Source organism: Fukomys damarensis, unplaced genomic scaffold, assembly GCF_012274545.1.
Source record: "Fukomys damarensis isolate Sample0158 unplaced genomic scaffold, DMR_v1.0_HiC HiC_scaffold_16, whole genome shotgun sequence".
Classification (NCBI taxonomy): domain Eukaryota; kingdom Metazoa; phylum Chordata; class Mammalia; order Rodentia; family Bathyergidae; genus Fukomys; species Fukomys damarensis.
In genome coordinates, this window is record NW_022900928.1 from 9,897,437 (window position 1) to 9,921,295 (window position 23,859).

At 47.1% G+C, this 23,859-nt stretch overlaps 1 protein-coding gene across 1 annotated transcript in view; it reads right to left on the bottom strand.

The window, feature by feature from the left end:
• Positions 1–428: 428 nt before the first annotated feature.
• Positions 429–23,859, bottom strand: part of Slc6a5 (solute carrier family 6 member 5) — a 49,092-nt gene continuing 25,661 nt past the window's right edge. Inside the window, exons 9-14 of the mRNA XM_033764070.1 lie at positions 21,022–21,134; positions 20,177–20,308; positions 19,133–19,232; positions 12,040–12,140; positions 7,401–7,568; positions 429–5,250 (exon numbers count right to left, since the gene is read on the bottom strand). Coding sequence (XP_033619961.1) covers positions 5,095–5,250; positions 7,401–7,568; positions 12,040–12,140; positions 19,133–19,232; positions 20,177–20,308; positions 21,022–21,134 — 770 coding nt within the window. The 3' untranslated portion in view covers positions 429–5,094. The remainder of the gene's footprint in view (positions 5,251–7,400; positions 7,569–12,039; positions 12,141–19,132; positions 19,233–20,176; positions 20,309–21,021; positions 21,135–23,859) is intronic.

Consider the following 23,859-nt stretch of genomic DNA (forward strand, 5'->3'; position numbering starts at 1 on the left):
GACCATGGCACAGGATCACAGGGTGCCATCTCTGGGCAGGGAACACAGGGGCTCCCAAAACACAGGACTGGCACTGGTTTGTTTATTTGTTTAATATGGGAGTCGTCCTAGCAGGCTCTGAGTTCCTCGAGATCTGGGACTGCTTTATTTAATTTTGCCTAGGGCAGTGCAGGAGATTTTGAGATTTTACTGAATTGGAATAAAGTTGAATTGAAAATGGACCAAATAATCATTAAAATATGTGGAGGGACTTAACTTGCTCAGTCTCCTTATGCAGATCTCGGATCTACCCAGACATTCTCTCTCTCTCTTTCTCCCCTTCTCTTCCCCCACCTCCTCTCCCTCATTTTCTCTCTCTCTCCTCCCCATGAAGGATAATTAATAATTCAGCAAACAATAGTGCATTCTGGTGGTCAAGAATATAACAATTTAATTGATATTTGTTTCTGCTACAGCACAACAATATCTCACTTTCCCACGAGGGCAATTTGCCATGGCTGTTCCAGGCTTCTCACAATAAAACCAATCAAACCTAGGAAAACCTGAAGTCCATTGGTTAAGAAAGCAAGATAGTGGGCAACGGGCTTGGAACAGACACAACCTCTCAATGATTACGTTTTAAACACCGATATTTATTTAGGGTTTTGTGGACGCATACATTATTAGGATAAATTCTAATTTATATCTGTATAGAATAGGCAAATATATAATACAATAAATTGCATTTATACACATAAATACAAAATCTGAGGTAGGGCCTCAAGAATGACTTAGCAAGTGAATAATTCACAGTATATAATATGTACTCTAGAAGGTATCTATGATGCATCATTTGCAACATAATATATTTTCTTCATGTACAGTTAATGAAAAAATATAAGGACCTGATTAGCGAACATATCTTTATTCCTGTGTAACAATATCCACTGAAGATGCTTGCATTTAGGATATTATCCAAGTACACAATTTAAGAAGTAAACTATCCTTTGATAGGTCCGTAATAAAGTGCAAAAAAAAAAAAGAGCAACAAACGAGAGAGAAAACAATTCCTGGTGAATTCCCAAGTATCGCCTTAACAATAAAAATACACCTAGAAGGCAAATGGTCACCTGAAGATGTATTTCATCCATGGCAGGCAAATCAAACCACCGCTCGCTTTCCAAGATGATGAATATTCAGTCTGAAAACACTTTCTCTTTGGCTGCAGGCTGCTCAGATGTGCCCGGAGCAGAGACCACCTAATTCCTTGGCCTTTCTGGACAGCCAAAGAGAAATCTGGGCAAGACAGGCAGCTTCGCTTTCCAAATCTCAGGGCCACTTTGTGGGAAAACGCATATCTAGATGGAATCACCTGCCTCTGCTTCCAGCCTGCAAGTCTTCTGCTTGATACCCAGGGCGAAGCACCGAAATGCTCACTTGTTGGCCTTGTCCTTTTGTCCCTGTGAGATAACCTGCCATACAGAGCCCCCTCACTCAAGCCATCTGCCTCCAAGAGCCGCGTCACAAACGCAAATCCAGGAGTGACCACAAAGGTGTGATGTTGCCACCACCCACACAATAGCTTTTGTGAAAGCTTCTAGGAAGAGGACAGTGACTGACAGCCAGGAGACAGAGAAGAAAGAAAACTCTACTTTTAGGCATAGGTAAACCATGCCGACAGGAGAAGGTGGACAAGCACACGTAGATAACAAGACAAAAACGTAAATACAACTCAACTCCCAGTATCGCGATGGCATAAAGACATTTCAAGTCTTACCCGAAGATCATTTCATTAAACTCTTTGTAAGGTGCTGCTCACTGAAATACAAGCTGATTACATTTCTTCTATATTAAAAACTCAGTGGAAGCTTCAAAGGCGTTGAGGTCATTCAGATTTTGCACTGATCACCGATTTCATGCAATAAATAAATAGACTGGGGAAAAAAGGAAACAATTGCTAAGGACACATTGGCACATGACAAACACAGCATGTGACAAAAAGATGAAAAGTTGCTAATATATGAGATAGATATTTGCATAAGAAGCCACTACCATTATAGTTAAGAAATATACATGTTTTTCTCTTTTAAGGAAATTACAGGGTTACTGTTTTTCAATATGGCTTGTTTTTCTCTGAATAGGTTTCTGACATCCGTTGGTGTTAGGAAATAATTTCACAAGTGGAAAATGCCCCGAACACTCTGCACAGTGTCCCAATGAAAGTCTTTCCTAAGCAACTCAGTTTTTCCCCAGTTTGAAGGGAACTCTTCGGGTGGCAGGTTACAACCATGCTACTCATTTTATTTTTGTTCAGGTGGGGTTTTTTTTCTTCCGATTAACTGCACATTCGTAATAGCATGGAAGCAATCCGTCTGGTCAGACACATCCCAGCTCTCAGCATCTCGGCCAAGCCCCTAGGAAGCATCACACTATAAACACGAAACGACTGGACATACCTGGAGGCTGAACCATCCGCCAGAGAATGCCTCAACTCCCAACATGACCATAAACACTGACAAAACTAAATTTAAAATCTCCTCATTTCCAGATAAGTTCGGAACCATTCACCTGAGCACGTCTTTTTGAGCAAACTGTATACGAAATTTGAAAACGGTAGGGCACAGAGGTTGGCAGGGGAACCCAGCTGGTTTTGCTGGACAAACCCTAACGCACACAAATACAATATAGATACCCCCAAATACAAAACACTGCCTAATGAGGAGGTCTCCAACCTCACAGCTGAGTTAGAGTGCAGTCTGTAAATGGCAGCATTCATGGGTGGGGAGCACCCCACTCCTTGTAGTAACAGAAGCAATAACTAGCAGAAGTAGGTTCGGTGTCCAGGGTCAGACTCAATTTCAGCCAGGAAGCAAAAGGAAAGCCAAAACCCATTCACCCAGACATGAACAAGCCAATCCCATGAGAGAATGCTGATCAATTTAAGATCTTTTCTTCCACCTTTGGTTTGGAAAGGCTATAGATAATTCCCAGACCTCAATTATTCCTCCCCTCCTCCCTTCCAGACATCAATTGCTGAGGCTAATTTTTGGTACCACCCTGTGCCATCTGGTATGGAAACGGGGTTTCCTCATCAATATGGCTTTCTTGGGAGAAATCTGATGGCAGACAGGTCAGGAAGGCAAACACTAGACAGGCAAGGCCACACTTCAACTTCCTGAAAGTGAGCTTCAGAGAAGATCCGGCTTCAGTTTCTGGGAAAGAGTCTTCCAGGTCTAACTTTGAGAGACGAGGGGAAGAGGACAGGAAGAGAACAGGCAAACATACTGCAGACGAGACACAAAAACCTACATTCAAACCCACCTGTGTTTCCTTTCCCAACACCTTTCCCAGGCTCCTCTGGAAACCTGGACAGTCACAACCTTGTAGGCAAATGGTGATGCTCTTTGCCTTTTTTTAAAAAAAGAAAGAGCGCAGGGGAAAAAATAGCTCAGACATTTCAGGTACAAATGAAGCCATCTTTTTAAAATGCTAACACTAAAGTCTGTTGTTGGGTTTCACTGCTTCTAAACAGGATGAAAATGCCACGCCAATATACAAGATTTGAACTGAATATTTTTTTGCCTGAGACCCTGTAATATGAAGACAAATGAATAAGAAGATGATTGAAATGGTCTCCCCTAAGGGAAACGATTTTAGGTTTAGATATTAATACTATAAAAAAAAGAAAAGCCCAGACCACACTATTCTAAACTCACCATCTAGTGATTTCTAAGATATTTATAAGGACAGAAAACACCACTACGAGTACACACTACATAAGTACATAGCACATTTTAAAAATTTCGTATATGCATGTTCAGGATTTAAGAAGATAATAAAGGTTACGGCTTCTCCAATCTCTGCAGACATATGATTCACTCTCATTAGAGTGCAGTTACAATGAGCACTGTGGATAGGAAACTCTTAAAATTGAATTGGCTAAATGTAGTCTTAAAAGCTATAGTCTTAACTGGATCACTCACTACTTGCCTAAGCTGCATTTATCAGAAACTTCTGTAAACACAGTGACCTAAGCTATGCTACTGGAGCAGTGAATATTATGGTTCCTTTCCATTAAATTCTTCATGTTGCTGATTTCTCTGTGACCACAACTGGCATTTGCTATGAATGGAAAAGTTGAGTAAAAATGAAGACACTATCCATCTTTTAAGAGTTTGCGTCTGATATATATAATATATAGACAGAGCCAGGGTAAGTCTTGTTTTCCCGGAGGTTGAAAGACACAGTATCTACAGTTTATAGAAAAACACTTAGAGAAGACGAGACAAAGGATCATGACACTGAAGCACGATACTAAATATCACACAGAAACCAGAATGGAGCTCTGCTATGAACATACAAAATGAGGCACAAATTATAGGATGGCTTCTTGCGCAGGGAGGAGAAAGGACTAAATGATGTCACAAATATTATTTTTTTAAATAAAGGTGACTAAGGACAAAGAACGGACACTTTCTTAGCCCCACAGCATGCAGGAGAGGAGCATCCAAGTTTGTGGTATCCTTGCTCCAAACGAGGAAATAGGTCTGATGATGAAACTATGAACTTACCAGCCTCAGTGGTGTCCAAATCTACCAGCTTTGCTTTATATTCAAAACAATGCCTGGCCACTGCTGTCCCCCTAAATGTACCGCACCCCAAACTTTGGGGGCCTGAAAGGAATCACTGGATTACAGCTCTGCAATGCTGATACGCCCACCTGAACAGTCCTGAAATTCTGCCCTTCTACACCTGGCATCCCCGTGACAACACACAGCAAATCCTCCTGTGGTAACCAAGACATGTTCGTTCACCTCCTAGCACTCCCCAAGCCAAGGGGCCCCATAGGAAGAGACTATGCTCAGGGAACCAACCCTTCTGGAAACGCACACCATGGACACAAACAGTGCTTCAAGTGGTCCGTGTAGCTCTCACTATAGCATGCCACACTAGGTCCTACTTTTCTACATGACCACACTCATGCATGGTTGTGAACCAAGATATGCAGGGGAAAGAAGCAGAAAAATGAGAGGGAACCTGGGAAAATCGTACGGGGAGGGGGAGGGGCAGAGAGAACAAACAGGATTAAAGTCTGGACCTTTCCACACCACTGGACTAGCACTGGGTGCCCAGTTCCAAATCCTTGACTGGCAGTTTCAGTCCCAGGGAAGAGGTTCCCAGGGGGTCGATCATGTTTTTGTAACGCTCCCCGCGGTGCTGAGCTAAGAATGGACCCCAGTCTGGCTGCGGCGAGCACACCAACTTCAGCCTCTGCAAAGAAGTGGAAGAGACACACGTGGTTACAAAAGTAACGTCCCCGCTAGGACCGTGCTAAGCAGTCGGGACCATGCACATTAGGGACATTTGCCATGGCCCCTGCTGAGGCCAGAACTCTCCCTGCTCAGAGAGAAGGAGTTGGGAAGACCCAGCCCAACAATGAACCAGCCAGACATTAAAAAGACGAGACTCAGTTTGCTTCATTTGAAACTATTTACATCACCCTGCAAGCAATATAACAACGGTGCGTGGTTGTCTTGCCCGAGATTAATAGAGGATCAAGGGCCCAGATTTTAATTATACTTCTTTTCCCTCCAAATGGAGAAAATCTGCAAGCTACTGTCTGTAAAAGACACGCGCTCAATTACTTTTGTTCTGTAGTCTCAATGGTGGATTGCTGCATCAAAATAATTGGATTTTGTTTAGCATATTTCCCAAAAGTATATACATGATCAAGACAAAAAAAAATCCCCAAGTTACACTGCCAAGAGTGAGCAAAGGTTTTAATGTTCCACGGACAAAACAACAAAAAAATATGCATCAGACTTGGTTCTGACTTGAGTAGTGTGGGTTCTTCCAGGCGAGCTAAAAGTAATGGGAGTGTCTCTACTCCATCAACTGAAATTTTTATGGAAAACATAATTTGTCTGGAACATTTTCTAGAAAAAAAAGAAAGAAAACATATTTCTGGCTATATAAGGGGGAATAATTATATGTTTATTACCTATTAAAATGAAGCTGGTTCTTAGAGCTGTTAGTTTAATCTCCCCTAATCATCCTTTTGCAACCTTTGTGTCCCCGATCAACCGTAATAAATTTGTATGGCTGACTCACTGGTTTAGAGAATTTAGCCTAAGACAACAGAAGCAGGAGCTAAACTGGGTTCTGTTCCAAGGGAAAGTGATTTCTGGGCCTCACTGTGGGGAGGTGCATCTGGGGCACGCGTAAGTCCTCTCTGGAGGAAAATGGGGCCATAGCTACTTTATCTCAAGGCGATGATGAGTGGGCCTTCCCGAGGATGCAAAGCAGAACAGGGCTTCGGTAACAAGACCCCATGCCTCCCCATGCCAAGGCCCCTCCACCTGCAGGCAGAGGGGTACAGAAGCTACCTGCCCCATGCGGCCTGCTTTCCCTTCCATGCCTCTTTCTCTTATCAGTCTGGCTACCAAGAGCAACACCTCCATGGCTGTTCCCTGCCCTCCACTGATGGATGTTTCTTTACCCTGGTCTAGTCCTGTGCTTCTCAAACTGGAGCAGGCATCTGGATCACAGGCAGGTCATTTCAGGGCTCCGTTTCTCCATATTCTGGTTCAAAGGAGCTGCCTGGTATCTGATGGTTTGCATTTCCAACAACCTCCTAGGTAGTTCCTGGACCAAAACCTAAGTAGCACCGGTGAGGTCCAACACATCCCCAGATGGTCCAGACAGAAGCAGGGCTGATGGGCTCCCAGCATCCCTAAGCACGTGACTCCTCATAAGTAAGGAAAGCCTGGCCATACTGCTCAGGTGGCTCAACAAGCAGCACTCTCCTTTGGTTCCCCTGGAGTGAGCTGGGGGCTCTCTGCATTACAAATGGAAATGGGTCCAGCAAGGGACTGCTTAAGAAAGCCAGTCCCACCTCCTTCCAGTGACTGCTGGAACTCTCATTAAGTTAGACTCGTGACACGGATCAACTTGGACCCCTGGGTCATTCCTGACACAAGGACAAGAGGAACAGGTACTGATTGCAAGCTTAACGGTTAACAGATGTTTGGGTTGGAATGAGGCTCAGACAGAGAAGAACATCGGGAGAGGGGGAAGCTGATGTGTGTTAAAAATGAGACACAGGGATTTAAATTGTGGCTGAGGGGAGAGGAGGAGGAAGCTTTGGGAAAGAGGAGACACTGATCATTTATTCCCGAGAGCTGTCACCACGATGAGGAACAGCATAATAAAGCTCAGCCTGCGAACTGGCTGAGCCCTTCCGTTAGAGGACTAATACGTAATAAAAATGGGTTTAACAGAAATGGCAGCAACTGTAATCACTTAATCACCAAGTCTCCCCCTTGCATACTTCACTGAATCTTTCGTTTTTTTAAAGCAAAGAGCTTTTAGGGGCTGTCCCTTGGGAGAGGCTGGCAGGGGGACGGGGTGGGGAGAATTACCTCAATAAATCTGCCAGGGGCCAGATGCATTTTTATCACAAACATGATTGGGATCCAGATAACGGAGCAGGCGAGCATCAGCCATCCCAGCACCATGGACCAGTTAGGGTAGTGGTAGGAGCCGTAGGTCATGGGCTCCCACTGGTAAAAGCTGAAGCACAGGATAAACTGGGAATAAAAGAGAAATATAGGCATTAGGGTGGGGAAGTGCAGTGTTCGTTCGACAGGCAGGCGCGGAAGTCCCTCTTATGAGTCTCATGCTTTTGTATCTATTACCTCAGGTTACACCTGCGCTTGCCTGAAGTGAGATTTTCCCAATGAAGGAAGTGAATTTCGGAGAGGGCAGTGACATGCACTCAGCGGCTGACCCCACATTTGCTGTCCCCTGGGAACTGAGCCACACACGTGCACGACTACGAATGCAGCCAGGCTCAGAAGATGAGTGGCCAGGATGTCACCGGCTTAAGGGATCGCTTTTACTTTCCAGAATGATAATCCAGCTTTAGTTACAAGAAAGAAGCCTGTGAGATTTATGTGTTTTAATTTTTAACTTCTTGAATCTGCTTGGCTTGTTCCTTGACCAGGGCATGGCCCACTTCCAGAAGCTGCCACTAAAGCTCGAACCCAAAGTGGTCCCCAAGCAGTGACTGAGCCGGAAGCCCAGTGCTCTAATAAGCTGTGAAGAAGAGAATGCACGGCTGCCCCCTCACCGGACACAAGGAGAACAGGCGTCATCGTCACATGGAGAGCGGAGAACCCTGAGACCAACAGGCTAATCCGGGCTCCCCCACTAATTAGCCCAGGGGCCGTGATGTCTCAGACTTCTCTGCCAGGAGGTGGGTACAGATGGCACCACGTACAGAGCGCACGGGTCGGGGGAGGTTCTGGGAACAACAATCTGGCACTGACTCTACGGCCCCCTTTGCTGTGAGAGTGGTCACGATGCCTTTTCTGCCCACTGTCTCCGCCACCGCAAGCCTGGGCTGGCAAAGGCAGTGAGATCCCCCTGGGGGCTGGGCCCGCAGAGCTGAAAAGGACCAGGGGACACGAGTGCTGAGAACAGTGCGCCTGCAGAGTGGAGGGAGGGCTCCGGCTGCTCCGGAAAGGCCTTTGGGGGGCATTTCCCAGCCAGGACTACGTCAGTCCCAGTGTTTACCCCACCTAAGGTAGCTTCGGCCCAGAATTATCGTCCACTTGTCTCCTGCATCTCCACCTCTCTCGTCCTGTCGTAAGCTACAAAATAACTGCTAGAAAATGATTGCAGGGAATTCTGTCAGGAAAAATAACAGATGGAAGTGTTTTGGGAAAATCCTGAAGCACTATACCAATGTAAAGCATCTGCATTATTGCCACGAAGCCCAGGCTGCTGGAGCAAGCGATTATTTCAATGCAATAATAATTCAATATATTGATTCAAAGCCACACAAGCCTGGAGATAACTGTGGAGGAAAAAATGCTCCTGTGGAAAGAGATGTCCACTTTAGGCCTCTTTTTAAACACTGGCCCCCAAAGTTATAAGATTTATTTAAAAAGTCTATTGAAAGTATGGTCTCATGTAACTATGGAGAACCGGTCCATTTCATTTACTATATAAATAGCAATATATCTGCTTATGTGTGTGCATAACTTGGTAACGTGATCTGCCTGTGTATACAGTAATTCTGTGGGGAATATTTTATAGCTCTATAAATCCATGAAGGCGCGTATAAAAATGATCAATTTTATTTCGGGGGCTCCGAAGCAATTTAAACCTATAATCTTAGCCTGTTCCCCCCATGACACATACCCATTTCACAGAAGGGCAAATGGCAAAATGTAAGCATTGGGTTGTCCTTGGATACCCATTCCTAGGTCCACAAATATCACCTCAAACTTAGGGGCACCAATTTGTTCTTTGCTAACCTTGTGCCCCCTGTGGAGTCAGCTGTGATAAAATCCTGTCCTCCAGGGGGCTTGGCCACGAGTGATGGAGATGTAGCCACGAGTCAGGCCCACTCTGACCCTCTAGCGAATGGCGGCCAAAGCAGGTGCTGGGAATTCACAGGTTGGTGATGACAGTGGAACTGATAATGGAACTGGTTCAAGATACTTTCCAGGGCCTCTACAACTTTCTGACATGAGTTTTCTCATTGACATCAAGTAAGAACACAGCATAGTGGAAGAACTTCCTCAAGAAGCACAGCGAGTCTCTAGAATTCCTCTTTTCTAACATTTTGCTCATAAAGACTAAAACAATTTTAATGCAAGTACATAAAACTAACTCCACTTGGAGACAACAGCCTGGGCTTAGAACATGGGCTTGAAGCCTAGACATCTCTGGACTCAGGTCTTGGCCCCGAGCTCTCCAAGCCTCAGAGCGCATCTACTCAATGGAAAGTGTGGTCATGAACTTTAGAGACAACGTCCATCAAGTGCCTCCCTCACACGGGACCTCACCACAGACAGAGCTACTGAGGACTGTGTGATACGGCTCTGCAGAACAGAGCAAACTTCTCTCAAGCGTAATCTCTTCTAGGACAGCAGGAAAAGGAAGGCAGAAACTAGAAGAAATTCTAACTTGGACTCAGCCAACAGTAAATCACGAGGAGCAGTAACCGAAGGCGATGGCAGAGATGGGCAGAGAGAACACCGGGTGTCCGAAAGCCTGGCAGCTGAAGACACCCCAGGGGCTGTGCTGTCCACCGGCAGGGAACCCCAGTTCCTCACACACATCTTGGTCCCGAGCTCAGCTGGTGGATCTCTCCTGGCTCAGTCCTCTGCTACTCTCATACCCCAAATCGGGCGGGGCTTTTCAGACAAAGCCCAGACTCATTTGCGTGTGACATTCGGGGTCAGCAGGGAGAGGAGTGCCGAGAGGCTCTTCTGTAACAACGTCTAGCTTTTCTGAAAGAAATTGGGGCATTTTGATTAAAACTCCCTCTGTGACAGAAAGAAAGAGAAAAAATGGGGAAAGAAGGATTTCCTTTGCAATTGTATTTTCATCCATTCTATCTTTTATTTTTTTTAATTCTTTACTGATATTTATGATGCATAATTACATTCATTTTGAGAAATATCAAAAAAGACAGCAAATGTTTTTTTAAAAAAAGTATCACTAGAAGATGCATTGCCATTATTTCTCCTCAAAATATTCAAAATACTCTCCCTCGCTTCAAACACATGTATCCTATCATCCTCGGCAATGTGTCTTTTGCCCTCATACGTTTTTTTATTCAAATTTAAACATTCACACTATATTTTGATCACCATTTTTAAATTTCTTGATCCTCCCCCACCATTGCCTTGATCTCCTTCCCCATCTCCGTAAAACACTGTGTCCTTGTCGTGTTTCTTTTTTCAAAGAATAGTATGTGCTTATGCACATAATAATTGTACTTGTTGGTCCTGTTGCATAAGGAAAGAGTAGATCCTAAAGTGGAAGGTCTTAGTCTGGTTTCTACTGCCACCTACTGGGCCAATCAGAGGTTACACCTTCCTTGGGATTTGCCCACGTGACACCTGTAAACCGTGGGATTATAGGAAAGAGGCAGGAGAGGTAGAGAGGAGGGGAAAGCAAGCTCTTCATGAAGGACTGTGCTTGGAATGCAGAGTGAGGAAAAACACGGCTTATGGCAGCTGGCAAAGGCGGCAAGACGTGAATGTAAGTCCCTGCACAGATTTACTGGCCCACGAAAGGCTCTGATCTTTAAAAAGATTAATTTCAGATGGTCCCAAAATGTTGCCTTCACGCCGGAGGATGGCCAGATAGTTCCAAAAGCCAGCAGAATGAACAACAGAGTCTAACGTACTCTCTCAGCTGGAGAGCAGCTGCACCAAGCCACAGCTGGGAGCGTGCATTCCGGAGCAGCTCTCCGCTAGGTACCTCGGGGCTTTAGCTTGCTCATCCGCAGGTGGCGTTACTACAATGCCCCATAGAGTCAGCTGTGGTTTGGATCAGAACGTGCCCCGAATCCTCGCGGGTTCAGAGAGGGGGCTTTCGGAAGGTGACTGGATCGTGGGAGCAAGGTGCTCAGCAGTGGACACACCCACTGAAGAACTCAGAGCTGGCTCGTCTGGTTGGAAGAGGCCACTGGGGGCGTGAACTGAAATGATCTGTCCGGCCCCAGCTTCTCCCTTCTCTCCCTGCTTCCTGGCTAACATGATGAAAGCGGCTCTCCTCTCTGAGACCCTATCACCATGCCCCGAGGCCGGCTGACATAGAGATAATGCTCTCAAAGCCCTGAGCCAAGATAAACCTGTAGGCTTTTAAGTTGTGGATGTCAGGTAGTGTTTCCCAGGGACAGGAAAGTGACTATGAGAGAGAAGCTGAGGGAGACAAATGAGGACCCTTGGCAGAGCCTGAAACACGTTAGCACATGATGCACGTCGCCGTGACTGCCATTTGCAGCCAGCTCAAAAGACAGATCCAGGTAATGGGAAACCCTCCAAGGGCTGCTGCAAACACCCATTCATTAGTCACCGCTCTGCCCCTGACCAGCTGGCTGCCTTTAGGCAAATGTCAGTTTCCTCGCCCAAAAGACAAGGATAACACCCCTTCTACCAGCTTCCCAGATCCAGACGGTGGCGCAGGCACCTTGAAATGTAATCATCGCGTATGCATGCAAAGTGCTAGCCCCCTGAGAAAGTACGCAGTCCTTACAGTTAGAATGGTTGGGGTCACAAATGCCCAGCAGACTTTCCAGAAAATGTTGGGCTGGAATCCAATCATCATCTCTATGTCTTCACAGAATCGTTGCAAACCTGTAAATAAAGAAGCAGAGGAAGTGTGAGGCACAGAGCCCCCAGGATGGGGAGGGGGCAGGCACTAGAGCCCCTCTCTCCAGCACCACTGGCTGAGGAGGGCCCCTGCCTGCTGCCAACTGGACCCCTAAGTATGCAGAGAACATCAGACAAATGACCTGTTGCCAGGAAGATTAGGGCAAATCGCACATCTGAATAGATACTAAATACTTCCTGCGTAAGGTGTGAAGATGTCAGACCACAGGGACATAAAAAGCACAGTTCCAGCCCAGGTGTCCCAGCACGGCCACAGCCTGGAATGCCCCTTTCTGTGGCTGTTTTCTGAGGTGGCCTCCTGTGCTTAGGGACAAGTCTGACAAAACCAATCAGGACTGTGGTCAATAAATAGAGTGTCTTATGAAAGCCTCAGGATTTAGAGCAGAAATCACTGCATGTTGGCTTTCTGTCCCTCACCCTCCCAAGAAAACTTTCCCAGGGAATCCATAGATCTTTGCTCTGCATAAGAGGATTGTGATGTGGAAAAAAAACCAACATAAACCAAGTGGCCATCACTCATTTTGTCTCAACCAAAGGACAGCTATCTTCTTAGTTACTCAGCAACATCACTTAAGTAAAAGACAGAGGAGACAGTTACTGTCCTGGCCCACATAGCCAACCTCCCTACACTCTCTTGGTTCAGGAAGGTTTTCAAACCACCCCTTGAAGGGAAAAGCTGTTGAGGAATGTTTTAGAATCGAATGAGTTCCTACATTCCTTCCGGACTTGTTAGAAGTGTGGCCCTCTCAGAACTGTGGGTCCATAACCCTGAGCAGACCCTAGAGGATCCCAAGTTCAAGTTCCTTTGTACTCAGCAGTTCTGAGAATGCATCCAGCTATACATTCAAGCTATGAGCCCCTTGTGGAGAAAAGGAAACCCTAGTGCTCTCGAGTCTTGGTGGGAATATAATTAGTACAGCCGTTGTGGAAAACCTTCCAGAGGTTTCTCAAAGAAATTAAAAATAAAGTTACCACAGGATTCAGCAATCCTACTCCTGGGGATATAGTGAAAGGATTTGAAATCAGTATGCCAAAGAGACACCCGCACTCCCTGTTTACTGCAGCATGATTCACAACAGACCTGAACCACTGATGGGTGAATAAAGAAAATGTGATCCAAACATACACAAACACATATAGAAAGACTACGCACACACACGCACACACACATGTTTATACGATATTTAGCTCTTACAAAGAGGGAAATTACAACCTATGCAGCCACTTCAGTAGAACTGGAGGACATTATGCCGTAGGAAATCAGCCGGACACAGAAGGACAATTACTACAGGAACTCATTTATACATGGAATCTTTCAAAGTGGACTCACAAGAGCAGAGAGCAGAATGATGGTAGCCAGAGGCTAAGGGACAGGGTGCCGGGTGATGTTGAGCAAGGGGTACAAAGCTAGGGGAAAATGCTAAGGATTTGAGGTGATGGTTACACCAAGTAGCTTGACTCAGTATCCCGCTTCGCACATATACATCACTGTACCACACTGCATCCCGTAAAAATACAAAGCCATAACTTGTCAGCATGCAATAAAGCAAAGATACGTGCTTAGAATTTTAAAAATAAGTGTTGCTTCTCCTATGTATGTTATACCTTAATTGTAAAGTTTAGCAGAAAAAGGCCACTCCAGCCGTCAAAATCATGATGCTGGGATCATTGATGGCCCTCAGTGTCTAGGATTTGCTTCTGTTTCCTGTTAGGCTCGGAGCAGAACATCAGCGGAGCCCCCATCACTGAACCTCTGGGTCTCCTGGACAGAAGCCATCACAGAACACAGCCTGGAAGAGGGGACTTCTGGGAGCACCCAAAGCCACGTCTCACCAGTCGCTCCATAGCTTCTTGCTGCAGATGAGTTTGCTGCTCTACTTAAAGGCAAATCTGATCGTGGTGCAGGCGACACCACTGGACCAGGGCTGGCATCTGAACTTGCACCCCAGTGCTGCACCGAATGCACTGTGTCAACTTCCCCTCTCTGAGCTTCCTTTTTTTATTGACAGGACTGGGCCAAGTGAGCACTTGGGATCTGCTCAGGATGTAAAGGTTCCGGGTTGCACCCTTGGGTCAACAGGCAAGAAATGGTAGCTCTCAACCGCAAACTTTACCACCTTTGGGTTGATTTGTTTGCTTCCTTTAGGTTGTTTTCTTTTTTGGTACCGGGAATTGAACTCAGGTCCTTGCGCTTGCAAGGCAAGCCACCAAACCGCTGAGCTAAATCCCCAGCCCTTCCTTTAGTTTTTTATCAAATGCCCTTGGATGAGTGACTTCTAGATGCTATGCCCCATAAATGTAAGTGAGCAGAGAGAACCAAAGAAATGAAAGTCAAAGTTGAAGCCTTCAAAATCACACCAAAACACTAAAAGCAGCCCTCAGTTCTGAGAGACAGAGAAAGGATTCTAGAAACTTCTGCAGTTAACATCAATCCTGTAGCCCATTCTTCCTCCCCAGTAAACCATCCCCAAGAGATGATGACATTAATGTGACAGGGTCGGGGGTCAGACCTAAGGAAGACAACCAGCAGCCTCCTCTCAGAGGAAGGAGACCATGGCAACTTGTTCAAGCTTCCCAGAAAGGAAAGGAGTGGCACCCCACCCACTGTGGGAAGGGAGGAGGGGTGCTCAGTTCGCAACAAGAGGCACCTTGGTGCAGAGGCACAGTCCCAGGAGAGAGAGTGAAAGCGTGAGTCCTGGGGCCATTTTAGACCCAGAAAGTCATCTTCCTCTTTGGGCCTCCCATGGGGGATGAGGACACCTAAACTCTGCCTCAGACAGCTCCAGGTCCAGTGACTGCCGTCTGTTCTGCCAATCTGTAGGCTGGCCCTACAGATGGAGCCTAGGGGCACCAGCTGGGGGCTACCAGCTGACCCTGTGCCCACTGCTAAGGCAGGCTCTCAGAGTGCCCAGCCTCTGCCTCCCTCCAGTGCCCATCCAGCCCAGTCCTCAAGTGCCCCTGGCTCACAACCAAGTCCCCGCCCGAGTCCCTAGTGTGTCTGTGGCCATCTTCACCTTAGGCCATTGTTCAGAGGGCTTCTCCTGCCTGCTGTGTCCCGCTGACCCAGGTCCATCTGGCCTTCAAGTCCTAACTCATAACAAGCAAATGGTTCAGGGAGCCTTGAGCGTGTGGGAGAGATCTGTGTGCTGCATGACTTTTAAGTCTGGAGGGTGAAACAGCAAGTGATCAGGCCCCAGACGGGCTCTGAGCAGCTGCTTCTCCATGATTAGTCCTAATTAGCAGGGAAACAGGAGGCTGCAGGAAGGGGGTTGAACTCATGGCGGCTGCTCTAGACTCAATAAACAGAAGTGAGATTCAGAAATCAGTCTCCACCACAACCACACACAGCCAACCGTCTGGAACTGTGCAGTCAAGGACCTGCTTCAACTGACTAACCCGTCGCTTTCCCTGTGCAACTCGGGGGCTCCTGCCTTTGTAAACCATACTCAGCCCTGCTCTGGACAGAATCTTGGGTGGGGGGTGCTCAGGGTGGGGCTGGGGGTCCTGGATCTTGAGTTGTGCAGAGGCCCAGGCCCTCTGCCCAGAAGGATGCTACACCCGGATGACCTCCTGCCACCACCTGGGAGTTCTTAATTTTTTAACAGGGGAGTCCCCATTTTCATTTTATATTAGGTCCTGCAAATTACATCTCAGTCCTGTGTGTTCCTATGTACAAGTTATTCATTTAGGGTTAGTGTGAAATCCCCTACCTGAGACTCAAAGCCTTCTTTGCCTTGATTGGGAATTCAGCTTACCACGCCCTAAGTCTCAATGTTCATTCCTTTTCTATCATTTATCTCTGCGATGCTACCTTCTCAAGGCGTTACTGACCAGTCAGGCCCCGCTTTTGCTCTGGGCAGCACAGGAGTTCTCAACCGGGGAGCCACATTTAGCATTGATCTTCTCTGTATCTTCGGCATATTTTCTCTTCTTTGCTAGCTAGTTGACAATCTCCACGAATGAAGGAAGTTACCCGCCTCCTCCCTGTTTTGACTGGAGCCCACAGGGCACACAGGAAGCACTTCATAAATACCTTTCCACATATTTACCTGCATGAGTTATTAATGGACTAAAGTCTCTTCTTGCTAATGTTTACTGAGTTCCTGCCAGCAGAGCTTGGGAATCTTCCATCCTAAAGTGGAAGGTATATACAGTGCCATTTCAGCCAAAAACATCAGTGAACATTGAGGGGTCTGTAGAGTTCCAAGGGGTCTTTTCGTTTCTTGTTGGCTTGTTTTCATTTTATTTGGTACTTTAAAAAATCCTACTGAGTACAGCTAGGAGGATGAGGCAGCAGGAACTGAAAGAAGACTTATTCCATCTTGTACAAGCCACAGCCCAGTGGGACTCTAACACCCCACACCAGGTGTGCACAGAGACAATCCAGGGGTGAGACTGTTGTGGGAATCGACCCACACTGTCTCTTGAAGCAGGGGAGTCAGCAGGCAAGGCACCTGGCTCCTTGAGCTAGAAAGTCTCTGGATTGGCTCCCAGGAAAATGCGAATTACCTTTTCAAAGTGTTTCTTCTTTGGTAAAAGCCGGTGAATGCCACCTTTAAACCTGAAGATCTCCTCCCTGGCCTTTCAATCTAATGATGAAACTTGAAAATCATACCATCTGTATATTAGGCAGTAGAATGGCATCCTCAGTAGTCTAGAGATTATTATTATTATTATTAGGAACAAGTAGAGAGCACAGAACCTACAACTCGCTTGCTTATTTCTGAAATTCTGCAGCCAGGAAAACAATGCATCAAATCAATCAGGTTTGTTTTTGCTCTTTGCAAAGGTTTGTGTTCAAGTGCTTTATGCTAACTTGCTACTGGTTTGGTGCCTAAAGAAAGCTCTGCCTCCAGGAATACAATTCACTTATCTGCACAAGCTCTTTTGTCACCTCTAACAGCTCTGTTAGCCAATCTCCCTGTTTCTTGCTGAGATTTATTTCTTCACGCTCCACCTGGATCTGAGTCTAGCCTGCTGGTGTGAGGGTTGTGACCGCTGGCCCAATACCAGCACCCTTAGGGACCAGAGAGTTTCCTGTCCCCAGTAAATTTAGCAAAGCTCAGGGGCTGAAGCATTCAGGGTTTATTTATTCCTTCCAAACCAAGAGATCTAGTGCCAGATATATATGAGGGAGGAAAAACAAAGGCATTTGTCGTCTAAAAACAGAGATGTTAAAAGGTTTCTACTTAATGATGCTTTTAAACCACACTGAATGGGGCCTGTTCTACAGGAAAGATATGTGTGTGTGCGTGTACGTGTGTGTGTGTGTGTGTGTGTGTGTGTGTGTGTGTGTGTGGAAATGTGATTTCTGTGGCAATCAAAGTTAGGAGATAGGTAAATGAGGAGGTAAATGTGGTAACTGTCTGCAAAGAAGCTGCTACCCTGACTCTCCCAATGGACTGTGCGCAGACCTCAGCTTGTGTGGGGACCCACCAGGGGCCAAATTTCCAGAGGCGGTTCTCAGAGGCCTCGTCCTGCCTTAGTTTTGTTGTCTGGGTAAAAAGGTAAGATTCAGCACCATGGTTCTCACTGGGTTTCTGTCATTCTGCTCGGGTTAAAAAAGCACTTTGAAGCTTTGCCCTCCCTCTGACACCAGATCTTCAATCCCAGCATCACTGCGGGGCACCAGCTGTTTTATCAGCCAGAAACATTGGCAGCCTGGGCTCTGATCTCATCAGGACAGCTGGCGTGCCTGCCCACTCTTCTTGCCAGGAACTAAACTCTCCCTGCAGTGGGGATGTGATCTCCAAGTTGAGAAAATGTCCCCTTCAACCAACACCCAAAAATGATTGCAAGATCTTGCTGTTTCTGAGGTTCTTGGTTTTCCCATCTTGATGCCTGCACATCCTCCTCCATCTTTTTAATGTGTTTTCAAAGAAAGCAAGAAGCTGCTGAGCAGCTGTTGGGTGGGAAGCTCACAATTAGATTAAAAGTGGGATGTGCATATCAAAGACGCACAGAAGTTAACCTGGGCTCCCGTTTTAAAGAGTAGAGCTGTGCAGATACCTCCAGCCTGGACTTCTCTTCCTTTGGATTTAGAGGATGCATCTGACAGTACTCACCTGCTGTGCTCCAAGGGATACCTGCTTTTGTTTGAAGCTTAGAGCACATAACTGTCTCTTTTTGAGTTTGAAACACAGTTAGATAGTCTGAACTGGAACTTTTCACCACCACCCCTGATGTTTGCTATGGTGGCCTTATCTATCTCAGGGAGCCCTGAGTCTAGAGACAGTTCTCAGCAGACTTCCAGGCATAAAGAAAGCAGTAGCACTGAGAATCAAGTAGGGTTTCCTTGCGCTGGCCAACTTTGCACACAAGGACCAGGAGACCCGTTGAAACCTCAAGGACAAATACCTTCACACAAAGGGCAAAGATGACACCTGCTGGCCAGCCTGCTGGCTCAGTGTTCTTGATAAAGAGTGGCACTGATTACAGGATGCAGGTTGCTATGGTAATGGTGGGAAGGTAATCCGTAAAGGACCTGAAAGTTCATTCCTGGGAAAGCTGAGTCTGAGATACTGCACCACAAGCTCCACTGGTAAGAAGACAACTTGCCCAGGCCCCGTGAGCCAAGTCTCTCTGCTCCCACTACAGTGTCCAGAAACCAGTGGTGAGGCTGCACCATACTTCAAGCTACATGAACTCCATAGCTAGACCACGATTTCACACCTGCAAGATAACATCTCCTCCTGTAGCTGACCCCTGTTCCCAGATGTTAACTATTCACCTGCCAGACCACACCGAGGCCAGGGCCTAGAGATGTCTGAGTTTCACCATCAGTCACATTTGGCCTCTCTATGAAATCTGGATCATGGTGGTTCTGAGGCGAGCTTGGAAGTAAAGACGCAATTGTAATCCCATCATTGTCTTGCTGATAAGGGAACTCTGCTGGCCAGGGGTGGCTCACGAACCCCGAGGCACTGCCTCGCCTGCAGGCACAGCGACTCCCTTACCGTACACGTAGGAGATCCCCACGAGCTCGAAGATGGCAATGATAACGAGGGCATAGGAGGCAGCGTATGTGTCCACGAGCTGGAACATGTAAATTCCACCCTAAGGAGAGAGACACAGGCAACATCAAGTGGGCCCTGGAGCTGAGCTCTCTCCTTCCACTTCTGAAGCCAAGCATCCCCATCTTAAGGACTCAATCTCTCCTCTCTTCCCAAAAGCAATAACCTTCACTTGGCCAGGTACGTAACCTGGAGACTTTGCCAGGTTAGCAAAGCATTTCCCTGACCTGCTCTGAGTTCATCAACTGAACAAGCACCCAGAAAAGTGATTTAACGTCTTGCTTTTCAAAGATGAAGGTCAACATCTGAAGAGGTATATATGAAAGTAGCCAGGATGTTTTGGTTTTGTTTAAGCAAGCAACGATCCTTTGCACCCATGTAGCTGCATGCGATTGCCCTTCATATGACCTTTAAATTTTGCTGGACATCCTGCATGCTTTCCAACGTTTCTCTACCTTATTCTTTAAATCTCCTGACAACAGATAAAGCTTAGAAACCAACTCATTCAAATGAATCATTTTACAGATGGAGAAATTAAGGCCAGAGCAGTGATTTGCTCCAGGTCACAGAGACGGCAAGAGCAATGTGCACACTGAATGAGCCAACGCTCCACTCACGGAGACGCGTGGACTAGAAGAGGCTTGAGTGACTGCAGAGCACAATGTGTGTTGAGTGACAGATAGCCTGGCAATATGTCTAGCTGGCAAATCTGGGGTTTTATGTTTTCCTTATCTTGAAGTAGGACACACCTGTCTTGTTGGCTCAAGAAGGCTACATCTTAATTACAAAAATGCCAGAAGCATCCCTGGTGGCCAAGATGACATATTTCCTTCTGTGGTCAGAATCCCTAACCAACTGGAGCTGTTGACATGGAAATAGCGATGTCTTGGCTAAGCCTATGAGGTCTGAGAGCTAAGGGTAAAGGGACAGGGAGCCATCGGCTCTCACCCACCTGGCCCACCCAAGGCTGAGCCCAGCACCTCTCACCTGAGTGATCATTGGGAAGCCCATGATGAAGAAACAAATGCAGCAGCCCAGGGTAAAGACGGGCTTGTGCGTGCGCAGGTACTTGGGGAACTCATCTGAGATGGACGTCACTATGGTCTCAATGGTGGCAAACTGGAACAATGTCAGAAAAGCATCTCAGTGCAACTGCCCACTCGCAGGGCTCTCTGCGCGTCTCACCAGGGGTAGCTGTGTCTACGTTAGGTTTGGTTTTGAGGATGGCTTTCTATGTGGGGTCTGCAAGACCTTTGAGGGGCGCAACCCACAAGGCTATATGAGAGAGCTCGAGCAGGGTGTGACCTTCGGACATCATGCTTCTAGTCCCCAGAGGACACACTCATTCTTATCCATCAGGGCATTCTAAGCTTTGTTTTGTATTCATGAGATGTAAATTCCTCTTCTCCAGTTACCTCACACTTGATCTTCTACCTGAGGAAAAACCCTCCTTGCACCCAATGACTAAACTCTGAGGCTGTCAGCATGATTTGTAGTAGTCTCGGCCCCACCGCGATGCCCCTAAAATTGACTTCATATTATCCTCCCTTATCCAGCCCCACAGAATGTGCTGTGGCAAAATGACGCCAAGGGTGGAAGTACGCAGGCTAAAGCCTGGCACAGAGAACAGGGAGAGGGAAAGGCGAGACAACACCTTCTCTGTACCATCACACGAGCACCAAAAATGCAGCGTTATCCCCAGCTCACCATCCCCACCCTGCTCAGGGGACACCTTCCGGCACCCTTAACCTTCCCTAAATGCTGGACCCAGGGCCCAGGAAAGGGGTCTTCAGAAGGAGCCTGGGACAGGACTGAAAGGCGAAGGGAATCACCATCGTGTCAAGTCCAAGAGTGAGGAGCATCAGGAAAAAGATAATGGCCCAGAACGGAGAGAGGGGCAGCCTGGTTAAGGCTTCTGGGTAAACCACAAATGCAATGCCCGGCCCTGGAAGGAAGAGGAGAAACAATTATGGTCAGGCCCAGCTCGAAGTCCCTCTTCCCAGAGTCCACAAGGCCTCCTCTCCACCCAGATCCTGAATTATTACTTATCTCATGCGGCTTCCACTGTTTGTCATTAACTTTACTCACCTCCCCACATATCTAAGATCGGGCTACCTCTCATGCAAACAGCATGAGAAACCATATTTTTTATTGGATGAGTAGAAGGTAGACATAACAATTACACTCTAAAATAGTGATTCTCAATCCAGGTGGATGCAGTAGTTTATATCTAGATGTCGCCCCAAAGATAAGGCTCGGGGGGGTGACTGGATCACAGCAACGTAATACTCACCTGTGGATTGAGGTCATTGATGAGTTACAGCTAAAAGTGATGGTGGGAGGTGAGGCCCGGCTGGAGGAGGTGGCCACTGGGGGCGTGGCCGGGAAGAGTCTATCTCTTCCCCTCCTCTTCCCTGGGTCTTTCCCTCTCCTTCCTGCTGCCCTGCCGATGGTAAACTGAACAAACTGTGAGCCAAAATAAACCTCTCTTTCTTTAGACCTAGAGATTGGGTATTTTGTCTCCGTAAAGCCAGGGAGATGCGTGGTAAAGTCTGAAGACATTTCTGAGTCTCACAACTGGGATAGGGTAGGATATTTACTGCCATCTAGTGGGTAGAGCCAAGGAATACGACTCCGCATTCTCTAGGACAGCAGACAGCCTGCCACTGACAAAGGAAAAACCAGCCCAATGCTACTAGTGCCGATGTTGGGAATCCCCACTCTGAAGGTTGGAATGGACCAGAATGACCTGTCTTCCCCCGTAACTACACTCCCTCCTAGTCAGCTCTCGAGGGAAGCCATTCACATTCAATATGCCTGTGTCTAACACTTTTAGGAGCTTGCCCTCCTTGATAAAGATGGGGCTCCATCAGCCCACTGGAAAATGGTTAGAGAAGAGGAACAGAGTGCCTTGGAGTTGAGTTTGGTCTCTAAAGGGCAGACAGATCTGGTCCACATCCAGACACCGTCATTTCCCAGCCATGCAACCCTAGGCAAGTTTCTATAAGCCTCCTTTGCCCATCTATAAAACAAGAATAGCAATAATTCCTCAGAGTATGGTCATGAGGAAGGAGAAAACAAAAACTGCCTGATACATCATCAACACTCACAGAAGGCCAGCTTTTATTATGAGTGAACCATGCACTTGGCAGCTAGAGGTTTCGGTTGAGGCTGTTTTAAGAATACCACATGCTTCCTGGTGGGGGCGTCTGAGCCAGTTTTCTCAGCTATGAGAAAGCCCTGCCAGCCCTTCCTGCCTGCCTCGGTCTCGCTGGGAAGATCACGGTAACCAAGTGCATACAGACAAGGCAGGTGCACGCTCCTTTACAAGGAGGAGGCTAAATGATAGCGCACAGAGACAAGCAAATGTGGGCACAGGGACATGCCTCAGCCTGTGCACATCTGGAAGCCAGAAATCCCAGCACCTGGAGTTTTTATAACCAAGCATAACAGCACTTTTTCAAACTGGAATTTATCAGGTTGTTAGTTCCTAGTGTTACCTGAGGCCTCCGGGTATTTGAAATATAAAAGCCTTGAATGCCTAAGATAGCCCCACTTTATGCATTTATTGAACAGGCTGTACAGCCAGCCTCCAAAGGCTCCTCTCTGAACTACAAAAGAAAAGGCTGCATTAAACTACAGTTCAGAACAGGTCTCAGATGCATAGCAAGGCAGCCAGCACTGTGCCATGGCACTGCCAGGGACCTCAGCAGTTGCCTGGACAGGATCAGACCCTTTGGGAGATACTGCTTTGGGGGGGTGTGGTTTTAAAATCCTGCTTCAATTCCAGCTGCCCCCACTTTTTTCGAGCAATGGTACAGCAAATTCCACTTGCCCACGGTACCCGGAGAACAGCATCACTGAGGAAATAACACTGTTGAATATTTAACCATGAGTACAGGTCTGTCTGATGGGGCTGAGTCCTGTGTCTCTCCACCCACACTGGGAGACGGCACAGCCCGGTGGCCGGAGAGCGGGCTCCATTACCTCCCCCTAGTGGGGGGCTTCAGGTGAGTCACCTGCTCTCTGTGACAGACCTAAGCTTCCTTATCCGTGCAAGGGAGATGGTAACAGTACTCACCCTCAGTGCACTCGGTGAGAATTAAGCAGTAAAGGGCTTAGAACATTCCTGTGACAGTAGGAACTCGGTAGACACAAAGCACTGCTACTCTTCCCACAGAAGAGGGGGGGGGCGACCTCTGCCCACAGCAATTTGCAGGGACAGAGATGTGACAGTGGGAGCCTTCCTTACCCTGGGACAGCTCAAGAGCTCTGGCCACCAGGAGCTCTGGCCGAGGCAACACATCAGTTGGGTGATGCCCATCCCAACTGGAGTGAGTCCCCCAGGACACAGCATCGGAACTTTGGGCAGCAGGGGTGGGATGCAGGCAACAGACAGGTATTGGGGTGTAGGTTGGGTGGAATGGCTTGTTCCAAGGTGTTCATTTTGACCCTAAGGGTCTCTGAGCTTCTTGAGGTGAGGGAACCGAGGTGGCATATCCTAGCAGCCTGGTTAGTTGAGAGTTAGTCGTACCTAAGAACTGAATAAAATAAAAATAAAATAAAAGAGCTAAGGATGGGGGGCCGGGGATTTAGCTCAGTGGTTCTGCCACCTGCTTAGCAAATGCAAAGTTTGATACCCCGCACCAAAAAAAAAAAAAAAAAAAAGC